Source organism: Musca domestica, unplaced genomic scaffold (assembly GCF_030504385.1).
Source record: "Musca domestica strain aabys unplaced genomic scaffold, Musca_domestica.polishedcontigs.V.1.1 21, whole genome shotgun sequence".
Classification (NCBI taxonomy): domain Eukaryota; kingdom Metazoa; phylum Arthropoda; class Insecta; order Diptera; family Muscidae; genus Musca; species Musca domestica.
Window position 1 is genome coordinate 9,252,108 of NW_026712258.1, and position 25,459 is coordinate 9,277,566.

At 34.1% G+C, this 25,459-nt stretch overlaps 5 protein-coding genes and 1 long non-coding RNA gene across 6 annotated transcripts; 2 read left to right on the plus strand and 4 right to left on the minus strand.

Moving 5' to 3' along the window:
* Positions 1–2,248: 2,248 nt before the first annotated feature.
* On the minus strand, positions 2,249–2,865 carry LOC105262126 (dynein light chain Tctex-type protein 2B). Its single transcript, XM_011296191.3, has 2 exons — positions 2,613–2,865; positions 2,249–2,554 (listed from the first exon to the last, which is right to left on the minus strand). Exons 1-2 carry the CDS (start codon positions 2,755–2,757, stop codon positions 2,295–2,297), a joined length of 405 nt encoding a protein of 134 aa, XP_011294493.2. The 5' UTR covers positions 2,758–2,865; the 3' UTR covers positions 2,249–2,294.
* Positions 2,866–5,317: 2,452 nt separating this feature from the next.
* LOC101896656 (SUMO-activating enzyme subunit 1) lies at positions 5,318–6,566 on the plus strand. Its single transcript, XM_011296192.3, has 2 exons — positions 5,318–5,980; positions 6,037–6,566. The coding sequence occupies exons 1-2, from the start codon at positions 5,427–5,429 to the stop codon at positions 6,512–6,514; spliced, it is 1,032 nt and encodes a 343-aa protein (XP_011294494.1). The 5' UTR covers positions 5,318–5,426; the 3' UTR covers positions 6,515–6,566.
* On the minus strand, positions 6,552–7,908 carry LOC101896475 (proteasome subunit alpha type-2). Its single transcript, XM_005188302.4, has 5 exons — positions 7,748–7,908; positions 7,568–7,644; positions 7,250–7,505; positions 6,884–7,039; positions 6,552–6,825 (listed from the first exon to the last, which is right to left on the minus strand). The coding sequence occupies exons 1-5, from the start codon at positions 7,786–7,788 to the stop codon at positions 6,651–6,653; spliced, it is 705 nt and encodes a 234-aa protein (XP_005188359.1). The 5' UTR covers positions 7,789–7,908; the 3' UTR covers positions 6,552–6,650.
* A 4,735-nt stretch (positions 7,909–12,643) lies between these two features.
* LOC131802463 (uncharacterized) lies at positions 12,644–14,060 on the plus strand. Its single transcript, XR_009342211.1, has 2 exons — positions 12,644–13,066; positions 13,123–14,060. It is a non-coding gene; the product is annotated as an uncharacterized LOC131802463 (long non-coding RNA).
* Positions 13,838–14,643, minus strand: LOC101896836 (c-Myc-binding protein homolog). The gene is made up of 2 exons (XM_005188304.4): positions 14,484–14,643; positions 13,838–14,427 (listed from the first exon to the last, which is right to left on the minus strand). Exons 1-2 carry the CDS (start codon positions 14,493–14,495, stop codon positions 13,993–13,995), a joined length of 447 nt encoding a protein of 148 aa, XP_005188361.1. The 5' UTR covers positions 14,496–14,643; the 3' UTR covers positions 13,838–13,992.
* Positions 14,644–19,155: 4,512 nt separating this feature from the next.
* LOC101897007 (acid phosphatase type 7) lies at positions 19,156–24,161 on the minus strand. Its single transcript, XM_005188305.4, has 5 exons — positions 23,935–24,161; positions 21,380–21,540; positions 20,490–20,833; positions 19,867–20,425; positions 19,156–19,805 (listed from the first exon to the last, which is right to left on the minus strand). The coding sequence occupies exons 1-5, from the start codon at positions 24,059–24,061 to the stop codon at positions 19,668–19,670; spliced, it is 1,329 nt and encodes a 442-aa protein (XP_005188362.1). The 5' UTR covers positions 24,062–24,161; the 3' UTR covers positions 19,156–19,667.
* Between the last annotated feature and the right edge of the window lie 1,298 nt (positions 24,162–25,459).

Below are 25,459 nucleotides of genomic sequence, written 5' to 3' on the forward strand. Positions count from 1 at the left end.
TGTCAAACAGACTTTTAAATATACAACAGTTTGCTTTTTTATTTTTGCTTTTTTATTTATTTTTTTTTTTTAACAAAATTCTTATATTGGTAAAAATCGGCGAAACAAGAATGGAATTTCGGGTTTTTTTTTCACAATACATGGTACAAAAACAAAAAAATGCAAAAAATAAAATTGTTCTGGCAAGTAATTTATTTCACAACAGCTGTTCTTTTGCTTCCCTTCTCCAAATAAATTATACCCGAAACTACATTTTCTTCATGTCTCTCTTTCACTCTCTCTGTCTATTTCTCTCGGCCAAATAAACTTATGTTTAATGGGAAAATATATTTTACGAATGTGAACATGTGTCAAACATGTTTTCCCATAGCACTGTTTGACGCTGTTTGGTGACTGCTTGAACAAACAAAATCTGTCAAATATTTGACTGTAATGTGAACATTGAATCAACTCTGTATGAATTTCACATTTGTTCAGTCAAATATGGGAAAACAAATTTCGATCAAATATTTGCCCAGTGTGACCGTACCTTTGGTCTTGCTAATTCCAAAAAAATATTTTCAAATTGAAAGCACAAAAAGAAATAAACAACCAGTAGAAAACATCTGATTGAATGTCGATGAATGAGAAGAAGAAGAGTTGCAAGTGATTGCAAGAAGAAATTTGTCCAGCAAGAATTTGCAAACTCTCACTGAAAGAACTGTCAAAATTTCTCTCTCCAACCGCTCTCTTTTGCAGAACTTTCGGGTTAACAGACGGCTTCCAGTAACAATTTGTAACAATTGTTACAAATTTTAGGGTAACCAGACACACCTAATATGTATTCATAAATTCAAATTCACATGAATAGTTAAAAGCAAAGTCAGATATATGTTCCCGAATACGATCATTACAAACGAATCTTACAATGTTATTCAAAATTAATTCTAATTTATGAAAATTATATTCAGATATTCCAAATATAATTTCTAATGCATACAACACATGGTAGAAGAATATAGGTAGACGCGTCGACACAGCTGCTGGGACAATGAACTGTCAAACCAATTTTGGAATTGAAAATGTTGAATGAAAAATTATTTAAATTTGTAAAAACTGTTGAAAAACACGAATTATAGTAGCCTCCGAATGACGTAGTATAAGAAAACATATAAAAATCTACTTATATTTGAAAAAACATTTAAATTTTTTTGAAATATCAATGCTCCCAAGCGTTGATGCATCTACCTGTATTCATACAACATATCATACCTATTAAAATTCGCATTTTTCAACAATTTTTACAAATTTAAATAATTTTTCATTCAACAATTTCAATTCCATAAATGGTTTGACAGTTCATTGTCCCTGCAGCTGTGTCGACGCGTCTACCTATATTCTTCTACCATGCAACATATATTGTATCATAAGGGCTCAAGCAAGGTTGATCCTAACCCGTAAAATTACATAAAAACTAAAAATATTAACATGGTGTTCCAAGTTCAACTTATTATCCAAACATTTCCAAACACCTTATCAATAATATCAATTCTAAAATCTCCTATCAAAATCACAATATCTCTTTCAAAAGAATCAAAAATAATAATTTTTGATTTTAAAGTTTATTGTTCTTTTTAAATAATCCAAGATATTTGCTTCAGAATTAAAAAGCAGCAGTACATCATCAGCAAATATGAATAATGAGCAAATACTAGGAATAATACACTCTGAGAGGTAAAGAATAAACAGCAATGGATCTAAAACCAAGCATTGTGAAACTCCTGATGTCACTGAAACAGTATTAGATTTAACTCCACTCATCTCAACATATTGCATATGTGCGACATTATCATTTTGCATGCAAAAAGAAAATTTGAATACATTTTTAAACATATATATCCAAGTATTATAATAATAATTTTATCTGTCAAGTGTAAAAGTAAAGACCGTGTCGAAAGGCATGCTGTCCCTCGAAAACTGAAGGACTCGTATGTAACAGAATCTTCTTCAATATGTGTTCATAATTAGTTGACACCACAGGGAATATGACAATCGGTCTAAAGTCTTCTGGACCCGGTACCAAGGATGATTTTAGTACCGCTACTATCATTGCTAGTTTCCAATTTTGAGAAAAAAAACGAAGTCGTTAAAATTGTTTCAATATCAAAATCACCATGATCGTCAGATGTCACATCATGTACACTTTATGAGGTCACCAAATCCTGTACATTTGCTGATCATTCTAAGGAACTTGGTTAAAGTCAGTAGATTAGACAAGTAGAACTACATTATTTATTATAAAAAAATATTAATTGCTAATATAAATATACGCCAAAAACAGTACATACACAAAAAAGACTTGTATTGCTAAAAACGTCAGAAATTTGAGAATCCGACTCAGCATCCCAGCAGCATTTGGCATAATAATGACATCCAGCACCAAGTTGTTGTCCTAGCATCACTTGCACAATATACTTGTATCGAGGCATTACGAGCTTATTTCTTATGGTCGTGTTTATGGTATCGGTAATATCTTTCGTCCATTGGGACACCTCCTCAACATTATATGCTTTTCCTATAAATATATTTTCAGGCATTAGTGTTGTTAAAATTTAAGCGATCACCGTGGAAACCTTGTAGCTTTTCAGACAGCACGTCATGGATAATTTCTTTTATGAGAACCCCTTTAAACGTTTCACCCAGAGAAGGTTTCAGCTTGTAAGAAGTAATGGTACCAGACGCATTCTGCCCAGCAACATTGTTTACCTCAGTTCCCATTTTGTATTGAATTTAAAAGAAAGCTTTTTCGTTCTTTTATTTTTTTTTTTGTTGGGGCAAGATGATGTTTACCATGTACTTCTTCTTTGGGTACAGTCACTATAAAATGTTAACACATATATATTAGGTGTGTACGATAACCGAATATTTTGTACAAAATATTAGGCGAGTCTGCCTAATTTTCCTGCAGAAATTGTCCAGCAAATTCTTTTTGAGATAGTAACGTAGTTTAACTAATCAATATATATGTAGACAACGGAAATTTAGTTTAGTTTTTATGCATGTGGTTCTCAGCACGCTTTTGCACATCAACATGCTGATTTACGTAGTCGACCTACTTGACTTCGAAAACACATTTAATAGTTTTTTTCAGAACTTTACTTGATTATTACCGTATTTATCGTTGTCATCACATAATTTACACTTATCTGATAAATATCCTACAGTTGTTTATATATTTAAAATTTTAGAATTGAGTGAGTTCAATATTTTCTCTCATACCCCTGAAACGACATGGGCACCTGCTGATCCGCTTCAAGAAAAAGCTGTGAGAGCATTTTGTCGTCTATATTTTTATTAGTCTGTGGTCTTATACTGTCCACAATTTGGAAAGTAACTCATGTAAAATATGTCTATAAATGCCGAAATTCCAGTATCATGGGTATGTGTCTCTTCTGTTATTAGGAATATGAACTCTAAAAACGCCATTTGAAAATGTGGCTAAAATCGACCAAATATGGGGAGTTATCTCCATATGGGGCTGTAGGAAAACGTAGCCCGATCTCAACGTCGAATTTTAACTTTTACGTCAGAAAGTGTGGCCAAATCCTAAAAAAAATATTATTTTTTATCAAGTATTCTTTTTTGGCCTTCATATTCGTTTCGTTGGGGACGTCTTTCATTTTTGTTTCCGACGCGCGCTTTCGCTCTGTTTTACAACATCGCAAAAGGACAGAAGTGCGCGTGCTGTAGAAGCACAACTCAACCACTATAACAACCAACTCATCTGACCTTAACAAGGACATTGGTATTGGGCACATTAGTTGGATAAGAATTTGAAAAAAACAGTGAGTGAAGTAATGCTAAGTTCACATGGCACGTGATTCTCTCTCTATTCGTTGTTCGACCATTAATTATGAATTATCTACTTGATTCCCCACACAAAAGATCAGAACAAAGATTTTTGTTATTTGTTCCATTCAAATCACTCTCAGAACTGCGATGAAATGTGTGCTATCCCTAAAGCTGCCCTCAGACACACCAACAGTTGGCCCAACTTGTCACTTTTAAGTTGTATGAAAAAGTTGGTCGGTCTCCTCGCACGTACCAACTTTTCATACAACTGTTGTACCAACTTTTCATTTACAAAGTATTTTTGAAGCGTCAACATTAACTCGGATGCTCTTGCGCTATTTGGAATTGATATCATTTTAGAGGAAGAAGAAGAAGATGTTTTATTTGTTTTTTTTTTCTTGTTTTGTTTTATGATTATGTTTTGTTTTCGTTTCTCTTCTTGCGCTCAGCGCTCAGCTTATGTATGTGCTGCTTCACCAAAGTCAAGACATAAATGAAGAAAACACTGAAGTTGGTACAACTTGCCCTCGCACGCACCAACAGTTGGCCCAACTTACGAAATTATCAAAAAATTTTTGATATTTCCATCCAACTTTCGAAAAAGTTGTACAACTAGCCCTCAAACGCACCAATAGTTGTTCCAACTTGTCACAAGTTGGGCCAACTGTTGGTGTGTCTGAGGGCAGCTTAACAAATGTGATTTAATGAAATTTCAAAATTTTTCAGGAAAACTGAAAATTATAAATGAAAGATATATTGAATGGCGTATGTGAATTCAACCGAAAGTAAATTTTGTTTCTTCTCTCATCTGAGGTACACTTTTTGTCCACGAGTTGGAATTTCGACAGAAAACTGGAAACAAAAGAGGCAATATTTTCAAAATTTAAAAGTTTTTGCCCTTTATTTTTTTTTTTTTTGACAATCCGAATTTAAGAACTGAAGATATATGTAAAATGTCAACATTTGTACAAAAAGTTCAAAACATTAATGACCTAAATGACAGACCTTAAAACCCAATAAAACAAAGTCTTAAATCATTCATGAATGCATATTGTTAAACGAAAGATAAATTAAATCTTTGGGGGAAAAAAAATAATTTCTTCTATTATTATTAATGCTAATTGCATGTACTTTCGTACAAATTTCTATGAAATTCAACGAACAAAAAATTTGGAAAAAGGAAACCTAATTCCTTTTTCCAATTTTTTTGTTCGTTGAATTTTATAGAAATTTGTACGAAATTACTATGAATTACGAATCGTGCCGAATGAACGGGTTAATTCGTGTACCTAAATTTGAGAACGTTATTGAAATTGCAATGGGAATAGCATAAGTCGAACAATTGACTATGAATAGTCGAGTACTCGGTTTTCACACAAGTCCATAGTCAAGTTCGAGTTTCAGAACTTTGAGTACTCAAAGTCGACTATTCGATTAATCGAAAGTCGACTTATCTATCCCTAAACAACGATGATTAATAACAAATATGAAAAGTCTGGCAAGCCCATATATTTGTGGCTTCATTTGCAAATCCACTCTACCTTTACCGGCAAAATATACATTTCTTACATCTTTTGGTAAATTTCATTGTTACTATGGGTGAGCAAATGGAAATTGAGAATACAAATGAAAACGGAAGTTCAGAGATAGAACTAACTGAGACCGAAAATGAGTTATATGACCGGCAAATTCGTCTTTGGGGCCTTGAATCGCAGAAGCGTCTGCGTACCGCAAAGATCTTAATATCGGGTCTGGGTGGAATTGGTGCGGAAGTTACTAAGAACATTATTTTATCGGGTGTACATGCTGTTAAGTTGAATGATGCTAATAGCGTGACGGAAGATGATTTTTGCTCTCAATTCTTAGCACCTCGTACAAGTTTGGGGAAAAATCGAGCCGAGTCGTCAATTGAGAGGGCGAAGGCTTTGAACCCAATGGTCGAAATATCCGCCGATACTCAACCGATTTCCGAAAAAAGTGAGGACTATTTTTGTGGATTTGATGTGGTGGTCATCACAGGAGCAACAAACAATGAACTTCTACGAATTGATGAAATATGTCGTCGGAATGATATTAAGTTCTTTGCTGGGGACGTATGGGGAATGTTTGGGTACACATTTGCCGACTTAAATGATCATGCTTTCGTAGAGTAAGTGAGAAACTGTCTTATTAAAAATCACATCAATATATGTGTCTTTTTTATAGGGACGTCGCAAAACATAAAGTTATATCGAAACCAAATGAAAAGGTTAAAACGGAACTGGTCACAACGACTGTACAAAGGGAACTTAAATTTGCCCCATACCAAGCTGTTGTGGATTTCGATATTAATTCGCCGTCATATCAAAAGAAATTGAAGCGAACTGGTCCGGCGTTCTTACTATTGCGTGTTTTACAAAAATTTCGTGAAGAATTTGGACGTGATCCCTCTTACAAATCCAGGGAGAGTGATCTGCAGGAATTGCTTCGTATTCGAGACATACTTGGCAGCACGGATTTATTGACTACAGATTATTTGGAAAATACTTTTAGTCAAATATCGCCAGCTGCAGCGGTTGTTGGTGGCGTATTGGCTCAAGAAATAATAAAAACAGTAACTAAAAAGGAAGCACCAAACTGTAATTTATTCCTTTTTGACCCACAGACATGTTGCGGATTCATTGAGGCAATTGGCGTTAATTAGTCATTATATACTTTTGGAAATTAAAATAAAAATTGAATTAAATTAGAAAAAATATGTATATTTTTTTAAAACACACATAAACACTCCACCTATAAAGATTATTATTCATGGCTTAAATACTTCAGTATTTTATGATTTAGGGTATGTTGACCAAGTAGTCCTTCACGGTGGCTGGGTCCAAACGTTTAAATCCGTTACGATCACATATTCCAACTTCAATATTATCTGCTGTCATTTTTCCTTCAAATCCCTCTTTTAAAGTTAAGATCGCTGTATGCACTGCATCATCTAACTCGAGATCTTCGCTATACCTATTAGAAATAAAAAAAGAAAATTATGTCTTGCTTCCTTCTTTTATAATTAACTTGCCTTTTTTCCAAAAATGTTTTGCCATTGACAGCATTTTTACCCATAGCAGTAGCTTTCCAAGCGAAGTAAGCTCCCGAAGGGTCACACTGGAATAAATATGGACGATCCGAATCCCATCCGCATATTAATAGTGAAACACCAAATGGCCGGACACCCCTTAAACAGGAATCGTTTTGTTAAAATAGATAAACTTGAGACAACAAAAAGTCATGAATATTATCATGAAATTATTAGCTTTTAGAAATAGATGGCGTGCTAAGCATTTTAGCTGAAGGAGGTGACTCGTTTGGGTTTTTAGGCCAAACCGCACCTGCTTCGAAATTTAATTTCATGATATTACTTATGTCTAGTATGGGACTATCATACCCAGTTTGAGTATACTCTTGCATTAAAGTAGCAACTCGTTGTACCAGTTGAGCTACTGGAATGGGCTCTTTGTATGTAAGATAATAGTTTTGAGCAAGTTTTCTCGCCTGCTTCACTAAGAGTCTGTAATCAGGACCCATTCCTGAGTATATCATGCCGATGTGCCCAGTAATCATCTCGACCCGGTTTACGCTATGTTCCTCGTACAAACTCGATTTATGTTTGTTTTCAGTTGCAATGACAACTCCATTGGATGCTGTGCAAATTAAAGGATAGAAAATTAAAACTTTCATTGTGAATTTGTTAAGGAATCCTTACCCATAATTCCAACCGAGGGAGCCCCGGCTGACACAGCAGCTAGAGCATATTCCAATTGCACCAGCTTTCCCGAAGGGCTGAAAATAATTTGCAATGTTATTCCTAGGCGCTCAAAGGTTATGGATTTTTTTTGCGATATTGGATACTTTATTTTTTTAACAAAACATAGAAGCTAATTACCTGAATGTTGTTAAGGAGAAACTGTAACGCTCAGATGCCATTTGGATTTTTAAAAGCCAGTTAATGTATTTTATCAACTATTCGAACGTCAAAAAGACCTAATAATCGGCAAAATAACCAAATAAACTAAAAATGACACAGCAAAGCTGTACACATAGTTGCCACACGTATAGAAATTGGGAATCAAATCAGCACCAGAATCAAAACCGCGACGTAATGCTGATATACATGTTAATATCTTATGAGCAACTGCTGGGATACATACGCCGGCGAAATGTGATACAATGATGATGGCACAATAATTACCCTGATAGAAGATTCTTTTGCCATGGGTAGACCTGACTGCAATGTTCGCTTACGGTACCCCTTTAAACACAATTTTGTTCAGTTGTATATCGGCAGTTTTTTGTTTTTACTGTTTCTGGAGAATATCTGAATTTCATGAATTGCAAAAATAATATCTTCGGAACTACAAGAGATATCGATGCATATGGGACCATTTTGTAGTATGCAGATTTTAATATCCCATAAGGGGTCAATTTTCGACGTTTTATAGGGTTTTCAAAAAGTTCCGGTACAAAAATACAATTTTTCTTGCATTACTCCGGAATCGATTCCAATAGCACATCACATGCTCACTTGTTGGATAGATATTTCGTTAAGCTATCCATTTTGTAGTATCGGTTTTGTAGAACCGGATGTTGTATCCCAACTTTCGGGCCAAACAACTGAGTAAGCGGGTACTTTGCCGAAATCAGGTTAAAAAGACCTATATGTGGTAAAAATTTCAGGTCAATTCGAGCATAGCCCTTAAACTCAACTTTGTTCTACTAAATAGACATGGACAATGTAGGTATCATTTGAAAGACAATGAAAATACCTGTCCAGCAGCATAAAAATACCTTCTGACAGCATAAAAATTAGAAAGGCTTTGATTCGCGTAGCCGGTCTTGGACATACCCAGAGGAGAAAATCTCAAGCCTCCGCCGAAGGCCGGCTACTTAAGAGTAGTATCCAATTTAGAAAACCTATGGTTCACGTAGCCGGTGTTGGTCATACCAGAGAAGAAAATCTCAGGTTTTTATTTTGTTTTTGTTGTCCCAATACATACATTATTACATACGTTGGAACCGTCACCATTGCATTTTATTTCATATACCACATTGGATTTGTCATCATGAGCTATAGGAAAAACGTTCTGAAAAACCAGGTATATAAGTGGAGCATTTGTAAATTTTCTCAGGTTTTTGTTCCATATTGTCCAGTTTTTGGTATCTCACGTGTCTTATAAGTTCGTTGATCGTATTGTCAGGGAAATCGTTCATCTTTAAGATATTTTTTATTTTATTAATATTATTGAAATAATCATAGGAGAACTAAGAAGGTAATGTCATGCAACCATATGTTTAAATTTTTTTTAAATTTCTAACGTTGACACCATCTCATTGTTAAAATCTATTTATAAATCTATTGTATACACACAAAATCACACATGAGAACTTTAAATTACAGGTTACCTTTATTTCATTGTACCATGGAAATAATATTAAAAAAAATCAAAAACATCTTAAAGATGAACGATTTCCCTGACAATATGATCAACGAAACTTTTAAACTTTCATTTGTTACCATGTAAAATTTAATTTGTAAATAATCATTTTTGCAGTGAGATGTTATAAAATTAAAAAAAAAAATAAATAAATAAATAAAACAATTCACATTTTGTTTTACACACATTTATGGTATATTCCAGAATCTTGCAGGTAGTTTTTCAGTCTTGCAGTTTTGGAACAGTCCAACTGTTTGATGACACTTTTATAGCATTTGGCAGTTAAAACCTATTCCAGGATGAAATATAAGTGTAATCATGGTACAATGATATCAAGGTAGGGCCATGGTACAATGAAGAGAAGGTAGGTCAACTTTGAAAAAAATGCAAGTATAGAGGTCTACCTGTTTGGCTTGTAATTGAAATAAACATTTTGAAAACATCCGAATTTGAATATTTTCTGAACAATTTTTTTGTTATTGAAAAGAAAACACATACATAAACAAATAAAGATGGCATATTAAGCCAAGAAAATAAAAAAATTAAAATCATATGGTATCATAGGCCTACCTGGATATAATTGTACCATGGGTAGGGCTATGAAACCATATGATTTTAATTTTTTTATTTTCTTGGCTTAATATGTCATATTTATTTGTTTATGTATGTGTTTTCTTTTCAATAACAAAAAAAAAAATTGTTCAGAAAACATTCAAATTCGGGTTTTTTAAAATGTTTATTTCAACGTATGTATCGACAAAATCTAGAGTTTTTGTAGCGAAATAATCCTTTAGAGATATATAGTACATGATTTTGAAAAGAAGTGTTGACCTTTCATTCAGTTATCGCGGTTTTCAATTATTTATTCAAAATAAATGCAACAAATTGTTTGATTTTTTATTGTTTTGATACTAATTCTGACATTACAAGCCAAACAGGTAGACCTCTATACTTGCTACTCATTGTATCATGAGTGTAATTACGTGATGGCAAAGAAAAAACGGGAACGAGTCGACTGCGTCAATCAGCATCTTGAATATTCACAAGTGTGCTGAGAACCAACCAAGGTATAAAAGAAAAACTAACTTTCTTGTCTATATATTCATGAGTCTATGGTTTCATGGGTATGAGTGAAAATATTGAAGTCACTCAAACCTAAAATGTTAATAATGTTACTGAAACCCCCTTTTTCTGCAAACAAAAATTTTACATTTATGAAAAGTAAATAATGATAAATCGAAGGAATGAAAAAAAAATAAAACAAAGAAACTCAAACAAGTAAAGAAGCCGTTATGTTAGGCCGGACCGAACTTTTTATACGCTCCACAATTTGGAAAGTAACTCATGTAAAAATATGCCTGTAAATGCCGAAATTCCAGTATTCGAGGATTTTACAATTCTGTAAAAAATGGCTTGTCATCAAAATACCGAATCTCGAGAGGACAAACTTTGACTTAAATAGAAATTTTTCAATATAAGCAGAATATCCTATATGAACTCTAAAATCGAATTTTAAGCTATTCCGCTAGAAACAGACTAAATTCATCAAAATTCCGAACATGGGAGTGTACAATTATATGGGCGCTATAGGAAAACGAGGACCTATATATGCAATGTTCTGCCACAGAAGGTAGAACAAATTATTATACCGAATTTTAAACTGTTCTGTTGGGAAGTGTGACAAAAACGTCAACATATTGAATATCCGAAGATACCTTTATATGGGGGGCTATATGTAAACCTATATGGACAATATTATGCCTCATAAGGTAGATCACAATACAAACTCGAAATTCCAAATTTTAGACTATTTTGTTTTAAAAATGTGGCTATAATCTTCAAATTACGTAATTTTGGGAGGTACAAACAAAGACAACTGTATGCAACATTTTAGCTTCCCATCGCTAATTTGAGTTTTACGCTGATGAAGAATATATATACCTTGTTGGGTCTAAAACGATTATTTCGATGTGTTACAAACGAAATGACAAACTTAATATACTTTCCATACTATGTATGTAGAGGGTATCATATTTTGGCGTAATTTTCGGAATTGAAACCATTCCGGTTAGAATTTGTAACATGTCCGTACTTCCCAATACTTCGAAAATGTAAAGTTTTTATTTACCCATTCAGTACTAATTGAATCCATATCGTTATCATATGCCCAGAAGTGGCTATACAGACCAAAGTTTTTATTTTCATACTTTTTTAAGTAGTCGGGCTTCTTCCGGGACATAATAGTTGTGTTCCAGTACTTTTTTAGTAGTAAAACTAGCAGAAGAGAGAACAGTTCGAAATGTCATTCTCATTTAGGTTTGCTCAAAAAATAAGGGAACGGAAAATTAGCAGAAATGCGATAAAATGTCAAAATTCAAAATTCCAAAAGTAAACAGCCTAAATCGGACTGGTGAAACCTTACTGAAAAGAGCGCCAACATTTAAAAAATGAGTATCGAAGACGATAAGTTAAAATTAATAATTTATAATAATAATTAATAATCTGATTCCTCATTCAGCCAGTCCTCTTCACTGCTGGAATCATCCAAAAGTGAATACATCAGTTGCTCCATATTTTCTCTTTTTGTTTTTTGCACGACAAATATTAGTTTTTCCTTTAAGCTGGAAATACATAAAGCGCTTATCTGGCTGTCTTATGCTAGGAACACAATTGGAGCGAACGACGAATTTTTTCGCGGCGTATGTTCGTCTTCAAAAATAAAACACATATGTGTATATGGAAGTGCACACAATCACGGCACCGGCGAAAATTTCGTCGGTCGCCGCGAACTCAATTAGCTTTATTTCTATTTCATACGCCGGCGACCGGCGAACAAAACAGTACAAGGTGGCCATACTTGTACGAATTTTATGTGTTTTAGTAAATAAAGTTACTTTTTACTTTAAAATTTGTTATGGTCACTCTACTATCTGTTACTCGTATAAAAAAAAACATAATTAATTTGTTTATTTATTTGTGTACTTGCGCCTGAGTGAAGATGGATATCAGTGAATTTATAATAGAGAAGATGGACATAAGTGAAATTATAATAGAGAACGTAAAGAATTATGTGTTCTTGTATAATTCATTGTAGTCAACAAATGAGCAAAAAGTAAACAACTTCATCAGCTGTTTTATAATTTCGTCGGTATTGTGTTCCATACGACGAATTTTCGCGGCTCATTTTGTCGCCGCGTAGGGCGAAATTCGTCGTTCGCTCCAATTGTGTTCCTAGCATTAAGTCATCGGCTGGCTTCTTCGAAAATGAACAAAGGAATCTAGGGCCAATCGAACTGACTTAAGCCAGCCAAATATGCGCTTTATGTATTTCCAGCCTTACAGCCTGTTCCACGATCTCGAAAGAAAATTTGTGCGAACGAAGGCAATTCACTCACTTTCGCATAAGAATGCGTTCCACTAACTTTCGTTCTTTCTTTCGCATAGCCTTACGTGATTCAGTGTTGCAAAATATTTTTTGGCAAAATTAATCGCGAAATAAGGCAAAAAAGCGCCAAATGTCTAATTTAAACGCGAAAAAGCAGCAGTGGCTCTGTCTCAACTGACAGTTCAGTTGTAAACAAACAAATTGTAAATAAACAAACAAAATAAAATTTCTAGTGATTGTGTTTAGATTATTTGTGTTCTTAAAAAAGAAAAAAAATGAATATTTCTGTAGCCCTATTTTTTATGGATGATGAGGAGGAGGTTCAAATTGTGCCATGGAGGCATTTAAGAGATGCTTCGAATTTATTTGAAGTACCTAACAACCAGTAAGTATGATTGTATTTTTACATTTTTGAAATAATAAAAAAATGATTTTTTCTAGGTTTGTGTCTTCCAGTGGTCTTCATGGGATTGCCTGCTGCTTCCAAAAATTGGCACTCCTCTGGCGAACTTAGGATTCTCCCCCATATACTCAACTAGTGCCCGCAGCAGGAACGTTCGAAAAAAAAAAAAAAAAGTTGTGCGAACGTGTTCTTTCGACATCGTGGAACAGGCTGTTAGTTTTCAAGTTGATCATTTTCTTTATTTATATGTATCAATACATTTTTCAACCTTGTTAGCCCTGCCAATTAAATGTTAAATTTACAATATGCACATTTCTGCTCGGCCAAATTCATGTAGCTAAAACAAGCAGAAATGTGCACCACTCAGCGCCATTTTTTTCTCGAGAGTGCTGCAAGTTTTGCTAGTTTTTGGAGTACGGGAACGCGTTGTAGCAGAATTAGTGCTAATTAGTACTAATTTGCAGGTTCTGGAACACAACTAATATTTTTTCTTTGTAGTACGTCCGCCTTCTTTGCGAACCAACCTTTTTTCTAAATTTAATATTTAACTCCGAGATTACTTTTTATTTCAACATTTGGTTTGGAAATATCAATTTTCGATGAATTTAGAACCTCACATCACGAGAAGTATGAATTTTCCCTGAAAAAAAGTAATAAGAATAAAAAGACCTAAAATCGGAAAACGATGTTGGTATTTCCGGCAGCTGCGTAATCCCGATTTCATATGCATTTATCAATAAAAACTTTTATGCCTTTTGGAATGTAGTTCAAATGCTACAATACAAATTTTTTACTTAAAGATTTGTTGTACTTGTATGTGAGATTCTACATATTTTGAGATTTAAATCCAAATTACTTGGATCAGCAAACTAGGACTAGCAATAAGCATTAAACTTCAATTCAATAGTCTAACTATTTTCGGTGCAATTTTTGTCATTTTGCACCATGTCCGTATCAGGCGACATACTGTTATGTTCCACACTTTGATCTGGAGTAAAATCAGTCATTTGATGCTGCCCTGCATCCTGCTGAACTTCAATTTCTTCCACAGAGACATCATTAGAAGTTGTGTTCTTGATAGAACTTTCGTTGAGCAAATCCGGATTAATATTTCTAATAATGTCACTTAGACGTCGTATCTCTGCCCGTGCATCCTCTAGTTCATTTTGTAAATAAGCAATGTTATCGGCTTGGAGTCGAGCATCTCCTAAATTCTGTAACAAGTATTGGGTTGGATCTTCCGGTCTTTCCTTCAAAATACGTACGAAAACCTTGGTCAAAGACTCGATAATGCCACCTCGCTCCAAATAGCGCCTGTATTCATCTCGTTTGGGATCTATGGGCTAAATCAAAAGTTTATTATCTATCTTTTTCGCCATTTCCCATGATATTTACTTACTTTAAATGCCATATTAACGCCTATAATTGGTCAACGGACTTGCAGTTATTCTGACGGCAGTACCTTATTGTTTAGTCTCGGAGAAATTTGGTTAAGATACCAGAACCGTACCAGAACTCGCTTTTATTTGTCATCAAAACCTAACTGTTTTAAAAAAGAACTGTTTTGTGTAGGGATAAATAAGTCGATTTACGTCTTTTTAACCAGTTTTTTTTTTATTGAGGCAAGTACCATAATATTTACGTTGCGTACAAAAATACTCTACGTTTCATCCAAGGTAGAAGAATACAGGTAGTCGTATCGACATAGCTGCTAGGACAGTTAACTGTCAAACCAATTTTGATGTTAATACACCTTCTTCTACCATGGTTTCACCACAATCGAGCTTTGGGTACGGTATTACCCCTGATCCAAGTATAAGGCCACCCTTCCAGCCCAGCTGATTACCAAACGATCTATCAATTAAATTAGAATTCGATGTTACCATGGCAGAAGAATACAGGTAGATGCATCAACCCTCCATACTATGGAGGGTATATTAACTTTGTCATTCCGTTTGTAACTCCTCGAAATACCCATGTTAGACCCAACAAAGTATATATATATTCTTGATCAGCGTAAAATTCTAAGTCAATTTAGTGATGTCCGTCTGTCTGTTGTAATCACGCTATCTTTCGAACGAATTGAGATAGAATGCTAAAATTTTGCACAGGTGTTAATTTTTCCAGTAGGCAGGTTACGTTCGTAAATGGGTCATGTAGGTCCACGTCTTCGTATAGCCCCCATATAACGGTACCTCCCAATATTCGGTATTTTGATGATTTTAGCGTCATTATTCCCCCGAATTGTTTCAAATTACGTATTTAGAGTTCGTAATGGGAACTACAGTCTGTGACAGAAAATTGTTTATGCAGGTTTAGGTCTTCGTATAGGCCCCATTCATCAGTACCTCCCTATATTCGGCATTTTGACGAGTTTAGGTACAATACCCACCGAAATTGTTTGAGATGTCATATTTGAAGTTCGTAATGGATGCTACAGCCTATGACAGAAAATTGTCTATGCTGGTCCAGGACTTCGTACAGCTACGATATAAAGGTACCTCCGTATATACGAAATTTTGATGACAAAGCTAATTCTATTCTTAGAAAAGAGCGTAAAAATATTATGAAAAACTTTTCAATGGACTAGATGTTACTCACGTCTGGAGACAACTTCATGACGGTGGTATCACTGATAGGGACATCCACTCTCAACTGACTTTGATGTTAATGTTTTGAATGAATATTACTCAAAATAATGTTGTGTGGATCATTCAAGGCTGCTAAATAAACTGTTCTCTTTATATGCATTTGATAGTAGTTCATGTAAATTAATTGCTTCTTATTTATCTGGACGTTTCCGGCCGTTCGTGGAAGCAGAGCTGAATGGTGGAACGCCCGATAGATACATCGGGTATCTGCAAATTTAAATAAGCAGTCGTGGACAGCTCAGCGGTTTCCAGGGGAGAGTCTCGGGCTAAATATCCGAGTGACCGTGATCCCTGGACTCTACGAGGCGAAGCTATTGGCGCATCCTAAATATTCAGTCGACGGACTGGTCCTCCGCTATGGACTCCCTAACGCTGGGGTGTTACGAAAACCGTGCCGTCAGGGTACCGACTGTATTCGTCGATACCTGGGCGCCTCGACGAGTAGCAGGCTTAGCTACCAAGTCCCTACAATGATAAGGAGGCTCTGCCATGGTGGACATCGTCAGCTCCACAGTCCAAAATTCTTTATGGAGAATAGCAAACAAAAAACAACAACAACAAAACAAAATTCTGACCCAATTTCAACTGATCATTGGAGGCATCGACCCAGCTCGACTTTACTTTCATACCCTCATCTTAGAAAGATGAATCAAGCCATTAAGCTGCGTGGGTATTCCCCAATATAAGAATTTTGTTAAAAAAATGAAAAATAAACCAAACCAACTATTGCATATTTATAAGTTTATTTCACTCTATAAGATTCCAGCACAGAGTTGTATTTTTCTAATATCTTTGATGTTGAGCAAACTTTCTTATTGAGCAATGTTTAGAACGCGTATCGTCGCTAAAAAGAGTTTAAACTTAATCTTCCTTAACAATTTCAGCGGAGTAGGCGCCACTGCGGTTAGACTGGAGACACAATCTGGAAGAACCTTCATTTTTGTCTCACAGACCCAACAAAGTATATATATTCTTGATCAGCGTAAAATTCTAAGACGATTTAGTGTCCGTCTGTCTGTCTGTCTCTCTGTTGTAATCACGCTATCTTCCGAACAAAATGGAATAGAAGGCTAAAATTTTGCACACATGTATATTTTGCCAGTAGGCAGGTTAAGTTCGTAAATGGGCCATGTAGATCCAAGTTAACATATAGACCCCAAATAACGGTACCTCCCGATATTCGGTATTTTGATGATTTTGGCGATATTATTCAGCGGAATTGTTTCAAATTTGGCATTTGAAGTTCGTAATGGATACTACATCCTAAGTCAAAAAATGAGTCATGTAGGTCCACGTCTTCGTATAGCCCCCATATACCGTACCCCCCCGATATTCGGTATTTTGATGATTTTAGCGACATTATTTACCGGAATCGTTTCAAATTTGGTATTTGAAGTTCGTAATGGATACTACATCTTAAGTCAAAAAATGAGTCATGTAGGTCCACGTCTTCGTATAGTCCCCATATACCGTACCCCCCGATATTCGGTATTTTGATGATTTTAGCGACATTATTTACCGGAATCGTTTCAAATTTGGTATTTGAAGTTCGTAATGGATGCTACATCCTAAGTCAAAAAATGAGTCATGTAGGTCCACGTCTTCGTATAGCCCCCATATAACGGTACCCCTATATTCGGTATTTTGATGATTTTAGCTAAATTATAAACAGATTTTTCTTCAAGTTTCGCATTTAAATATTGTAATAACTTATGACAAAAGTTGCCCATACAGGTCCACATCGTCGTATAGGCATTCGGTATTTTTAAGATTTTAACGGATTTTATTTTATTTTTTTTTTTTTTTTTGGAAGTTGCCACATTTGTACCAAATGGTGGAGGGTATTAAAAGTTCGGCCCGGCCGAACTTACGGCTTTTTTACTTGTTAAGGCTTGTCTGCGTTTGTCTTACATTCCATCGTTGCAGAGGGAAGTTACAGTAATTTATATTCCCAAGGCGGATAAACCGAGTCACAGTCCTTTCTATTGAAAACTCTGGAGAAATTAATAGATATTGAGATCAGTTCCCTACTATCTTGAGCTTCGGTGAGTACTGTTCAACATGCCTACATGAAAGGAAAACCTGTTGAAACAGCACAGCATGACGTCGAGAATTTTGTGGAGAAGAACCTGAATGACTCATGCTTCACTTTGGCAGCCTTTTCTCGACATGGAAGGGGCCTTCAACAATGTCACACTTGAGGCAATTCATTCTTCCCTTACAAAATTAAGTTTACCACCACTGCTAATTGAATGGTTTGATGTTATGCTCTGTAGCAGAATCATCAACTCAAGCATCGGGAAGTGCTCTGTCAGGAAATTGGTTACTAGAGGCTATAAGCCATGCAGCTGCTGGAAAAAAGAATCAGCGAATTGAATAGACTGGTGACTATAAATGTCGATAGTCAGGCGGCCTTGAAGGGTCTTAATTCCTTAGCAATCAAATCTACGGCTGCTCGGAAAAGTTTAAATCGTTTGTAAAACTTTGTTGGATCCCTGGTCATTGTAACATATCTGGCAATGAATCAGCAGATGAATTGGCCAGACGCGGAGTGAGATTTAGAGTTCGACAGCTCAGTGAAGCCACCATTTTGTCACTTCTTCAAAGTATTACACAAGCACTACCTTGGGAGATTCAACAGAACTGACTGATTGGAAGGCGATGTAATGTCTCCAAGAAAATATGGCCAGTAATGTCCGAACGGAGATCCATATCACTCATCTCCTTGGCGTGAGGTAAGACAGTTCTCGTTTTCCCGCGGTGTATTTCGCCGCATGTTTGAAAACTTTGCAGATACAAATGGAGGTTAACGATTTGTTTGTTAATGGCATATGACGATACTGTATTGTTTGATTCAACATATAAATAAATAAATGAAATGAAATATAAATCACCGAAAGGAGAAGAAGAGTTGCAAGTGAAAGCAAGAAAAAATTTGTTCAGTAAGAATTTGCAAACTTTCAGTAAAATAACTCTCAAAATTTTTCCATCAAATCTTTCTCTTTTTTCAGATCTTTTTTTGTTAACATACGACTTCCAATTGTTACAAATTTTAGGGTAACCAGACACACCTTATCACAAACTAACCACTATGGGTTAGTGGCTCTTAACGGCAACTTCTAATTGGCTGTACACCGAGATCCGCGTTTCTAATCCAAGCCAGGTTCAGCTGAATTATTATTATTTTAATTTTGCTCTAATGTTCGCGAACCACAAACTGCTGTCAACTGGGTTGTTATCTTCCTAGTCCATGTGGAAAAGAGTGACCGTTTGTTAAGTGGCGGATATTTTTATATTCCTCGCATTGAAGAAGGTGACAAGTTACACGAGAGTGGTGTTCATACCACTCTACTATATAATAAGATCCCATTTTGAAATCAGATGCTCTTTTATAACTACATCAAATAAAAACGATAAATTGTTTTAATATTTATTTGATGCAAATCATTTTAATAGATATATACATATTAGTGCTGCCTTTTTTAAAGTTGTGCTTAAAAAGTTGGAAAACATATTAATAAGTAGTGTAAAATCTAAAAACACATCTTGTGCTATTATTCTTAGCGAAATACTGGAATGTTAGACAATAATAAAATTATATCGATATCAAAGAATTAAAGCATTAATTAATGAAATAAACAAAAATGCCAAGCTGATTAAAGGTGGCACTACAAAATCAGCTCTGCATTGTCTCATGGTATACCAAGTGACGCATTTCAATTGAATTTCAGAGCGTCACTTGACATTAATAAGTAATGCGGATATGCCAAACTGTTTATGCGTTACCCATTTTTTAGCTCTCTGATATAATACTATAACTACAACATAATTTTTGGTTTCGTTCGGTGAATATTACTTATGGTTTCAGACATACTAACTGTGCGTAAAAAAATTACAAAATTACAAATCTTTTGGTTAATTCAGCTTTTGCTTTACAAATCCTGATATGAACCATGTCGATTCTTTATAATCCAAAACGAATCAATTATAGTTCCATTTTTGTCATCCGAAACTTGTTCAAAATAAAGATGCGTTTGATTGTAAGCCTTTAATCGTGTATATCCATAATCCTACAACAATAAAAAGGTAAATATAAATATAAATAAAAACAACAATTTTATTGCTACAAACTTGACTATGGAAAGCACTCCATTCTGGTATATTTTTTAAAAATGGCTCTCGACCCTCTTTACATCCGGCAGAACCCGTAATGAGATGGACAGGCGCTTTTGGATTGCGGTATGGTTCTTCATAGGAACCATTTCGGACTTGGTAGTCGTAAATGGGCCACAGACGTTCATAAGAATGTTCATGGGCCCAAACTTCAACGTCGACGCCAAACTTATAAAATAACTCCTCCAAACCAAAGAAGTGCAGAAATGGCCACCCGACTCTCGTTAGTGTCTGTGAGTGAGTGCAATCATTGTCATTTTCGTTACTACAATACATAGGTCGGTGACCATATACAATAATCCATGGACGAATAGCTCGGTTTTCCGGTTTCGTTGCTTCCTCCAAATCTTTTTGCAGCCATGTATATTGGAAAACAAGTGTTTTCAAGCCATAGTTCAAAAAGTAATACATCTCCGTGGAAATTCCTATAAAGTGAATGGGTCCCAAATTGAAACTGTAAAATAAATTTTCCGTTCCTCCCGGCATACTAAATCTTGCCCGATAGTTTGAGAAATTGCTGCAAATGTTATTAATACCACAATTGAGGAGATTTTCGTGTTATCTGATTTTTTGATACATACTATTTTTCTTCGTGATTTCCTGGAACAACCATGTAAGGAACATAGGCCGCTATTGTTTCAACTTGTCGCATAAATTCATCGCCCACACGAGCATTATCGGTATTCATGTCATATGCGAAGTCACCTACATGAATAATGGTATCATACATACCATTTTGCGTGTCTTGTTGCAGACGGGCTAAGGACTGTGCATTTTCGTTCCCCATATCTCCAAATAAAGCAATACTGGGTGACCAATCAGAGCCCTCCGGCACTGTGCGAAACTCAAATTTTGCAGACCAACCTAACCTACTGCCGCAATGATAAATGTACTTAGTTGATGGCTTCAGGTTTACTAATGTTACCTAAAATATAAGAAATGTTAGTTTAATTTATTGTTTCATTACATTCCATAGTTGTAGGGATACATATTTAATTTTACAGTGTAGCAACGACAAAATACATCTATCTATACAACCTACCCCATTTAATTTTACACATTTTCTATATATTTTGCTTGCAAATAAGTAAAATGTTAATACATAAAATATTAATAATATATTATTATGTGTAAAAAATAAAATAGATTCTCAAATTACAGAAGTTACAACAACAATTCCAGTTAGTCATAAAATGGTACATTTTTTAAATTTGAAAATTTTTTTTGGCAATCTTCGTAAAGTTTCGTTTTAAAGGAATTACAGTATTAATTAAAGATTTATGTATTAGAAAAAGGTCATATTACATTATCGTGCCAAGATTATTTATTCAGATGAAAATCAGTTTTTCTGTGTTCATGTGTTAGCGGGTATTGTTAGTATTATCCTATTGTTTAAAACTAGTTTCGTAAAATATAAATAAATATAGAATATTTAGAACATGTAAAACTTGTGTAGTGATTTCAAAATTACCCTGTGAATATATTGTATTTTATGCTTATCTCCACCATCAACAAATTTATTTGTAGATCCTTCCGATTTATACTTAAATTCGTTTCCTTCGCCATATTCTACAATGCTTTCTCCAGTATCATTACGCGTGGACCAGGTAACCACAATATCGCTAGTTTTTTCTAACAAATAAAAATACAAAAGTTAGAATTTTTAATGCTAGCCATGTTTGGTGGATTCTATATCTGAATTTAAATTATAAATTATTTTTTTAGTTATAATTCATACAAATGGGCTAAACCACTAAATTAGGATTAAAATGGTCATATTCATTACTTATACTTCAAATTAACTCTCTTTAAGTAGGTTTTCAAAAAAGTTCCAACATAAACATGGCATTAGCCAATTATACATGCATTAGAGATACATACAATTAAACATTAACTTTATCTTTAATCGACAATATTAAAAATTATGAATAATTACAAATAAAAATAATAAGCGGCTCCCCATGGATGTATTAACATGTAAAGAAGATAAGGTTCTATAGCATTAAAATATGTAAAACCACATTTGAAAAAATTTCAAACTTTTCTTGAATGCGGAATAGTATTAGAGAAATATTTTTAAAGAAGTAGGTAAAAAGCTCTATACCCTATAGACACGCACCAGAAATGATTGTTCAAATATTTCCAAATTTGTGAACCATTAACATCCCTACAATAATTGTTGCCAAAATAGAAACAAAACCTCCTAACTATTGCCCCAGTCTTCTTTCTTAAACTTTTATATACTTTCCAGTTTTCATCACATGGGTTCCTAGCAAAGACGGAAAATGACTTATCTCTCTCTTTTCTAGCCTGCATTATTTCATTCAAAATCATTACTTGCATTTGTTCTAACCCGTTTAGTTGGAACATAAGAGTGGAATAGATTAATAAAATTACTAAAAATCAACATGATAAACACGGTAAACAGAAAACCAAACTCATTTTTACTGACGAATAATCATTGATTGATTTAATGTAATTTTTAAAATCAATCCATCTTTGACTGAGATTTAAACTTAGGAGAAAGTAATACCAGACTGTGGCTAGAAGAGTAAAAATGGACAATGAATTTTTGTTTTGGAGGTAACATACGTGGACTGACTGGTGAGAAACAAATCTAACAATGAAATAGTCTTTGTAAAGAGATTAATAAGCGAATAATTAATTATGGGTTATGAACCAATGAAACTAAGACCACATCTGTCTACAAGCGAGTGGAAATTAAAGATTTTATTGTATCATACATGTAATAATGCAAATCGCACATAACAACAATATTTGAATACTTATCAAAAATATCTGAATGAATAATTTTAAAAACATCAACAGCACCACTCGGTAAATAAACCACTCCTACAATAAATGACTTACAAATTATACAAATGACTTAAAAATCTTATTTAAAATTATACATTAGAACAAATTAACAAAAAAAAAAAAATTAGCAAAATTAACTATTCTAAATCCATGTTGACTCGGGTGCAATAGTGAACGCTCATTTATATATTCTAACATTTGATCTTTCAATACATATTCAGCCATTTTAGAAAGAATTGGCATTATTGATATGGGCCTGTACTCATCAGACCCACCTTCGTGAATAGGCACTATTTTAGCAACTTTCCAGAGCTCAGGAAACAGACACTGTCAACATCGTATTCACAACATGCAGCACAAAAGGACCAACGAAGGGAAAAAAATCAATAAAAACAATAAATTATTTTAATAAAATACATATTTGTAATGTTGCCATTATTGTTACAAATAATATATGTGCATTATATAATTACTTTAAAAATGTCATGTGAATGCGCAAAGTTATTATAGGAGTTATTTTTAAAATAACTCCTGGGGAGAATATTCCTGACAAAAAAAGGGAACTGATGAGGATTGGTGGCTCTTTCCCTGCTTTACCCCTGTTAAACATTATCATCTTTCTCCACTAATAAACAAACGTTGTTCTTATAAAAACAACAATAATGGGATCAAGCCTGACTATTTTGCATTAAAAAAATACTACGGTATCCCGAACTAACATGCCAACATTGTTCTAAAAATATTTCATTTATTTTTTAATTCTCAAAATTGTGGGAATTACAGTTAATAAAGACAATAATTTGAATCGTGGAATATTTAAAGTTTACCAAACATAAAACGGCATATATTATGTAAAATATGCCTGGATATAACTATGTATTATTTCAAATACTTTGTTTTCTAAACAAATAATGAAACGCCCCTTTTGTAAAAATCAATCATTATTATGAAAAAAGTAATGTAAAATGCGTAGTTCATTATTTTCTGCTATATGAAAATGTAGTTCAAGAGCAAATTTTAAATGTAAATTGCGATAAGAGATTACTTTATTTGTTCATGTCCTTACAATTCAGCTAATATTTTATGAATGGTCTCTATTATTTTTTAACTAAGATTGGCGGCCCAAACGACAACAAAATAGGTTTTATTTTTTAATTTGTTAAAAAAATATAATATTGAACAAATTTAACGATTTTTTAATTTATTTACCTCCAAATGATAAATGAATCTGCTCCGGTCTAAAATAGACCACTGAGTCGAGATTTCTTTTCACATCCTCTGCAAACACTACCTTTTGACAAATCACAGCAAAAAACATCAGTATTAACTTGCACATTTTTAATATTTAAAATATTTTTTTTATTTATAAAAAAAAGAATCTATAGGATGCATTAGAGTATTCAATTGATTATAAAATTTTCAAGTTGTGTGTCGTTCAAATAACCTATTTTCTGAAAGGAACTATCGGCCCCAGGACAGAAAGATAGATGTATTAGGAACTCGCATCGGCAAATTGCTATAATGAAATCAGTCAGTTAGAGCGAATTCGGCAAAGTATTTTTTATGCGGAAATACCCAGTTAGCCGTTTATTCGACCCTGAAGTTCGGATACAAAAATGGGTATTGCCTTTCTAAAAAGTGGTCATATGATAGGTTTGTTTTCCGGGTTCCGGGTTAATACAAACAATTTGTATTTTTGTACTTAACTTTTTGGATAACCCATTATTAAAAAATGCATACTACATTGCAGCCTACCGTCTGCCCTTTCCAAAATGATACTACAGGCATTGATATCTCTTGTAGTTCATAATATGTATCCAACATTTATAGCTTTGTAGTTCCGAAGAAATTATAATGTTTAGAAAAACTGTGGATCACGGAGCCGGTGTTTGACATACCGCAGAGGAGAAAATCTCAAGCCCGGCCCAAGACAGCCTACTTACAAAAACTACAATGTTTAGAAAAACTATAGGTTGCGTAGCCTATCAAATGACACTTGTTGGATAGGTAATTCCATAAGCTTTCATGATACCCTTTTTATACATAAGTTTTGTAGAACCAGATAAAGACTGGATGTTGTAATCGAACTTTCGGGTCAAATAGCCGGGTAACCGGGTATTTTTTTACTTTTCCTTAATCAGGTTAAGAATACACATCGGCGGTAAAAAATTCAAAATAATCCGAGCATAGCCCCTATACTCAACGTGCTCCCTTTACCTTCTTAATTCTACCATGGTAAGGGATAACAAAATTGAACTATGAAAACATAAGAACGGCCTATATTTTTCATTCATGATTTTCATTCTTCTTGAAAATTTAAAAAAAAAATCAATATGTTTTTCTTGATTTAGTTAGTTGTTTCCTTTCTCCGCTTTATTTTATCCAATATTTCGATTGTCATCGACATTCATCTTCAGGGATATTAACTTTATTTTAGAAGAAAATATACTTTATTTTAACGTCAATGTCGAATTTCATAAAATTTATCTTTTTTAAATGTCATAATATATTTTTCCGATATATGCTTTCAACAATTTGGGATGGTAAACATTTAATCGTATTTCGTTATTCGCTTAGCAAATTTTGTGTGGGGAATCATGGCAGAAGAATACAGGTAGATGCATCAACGCTTGGGAGCATTGATATGTCAAAAAAAATTTAAATGTTTTTTCAAATATAAATAGATTTTTATATGTTTTCTTATACTACGTCATTCGGAGGCTATTATAATTTG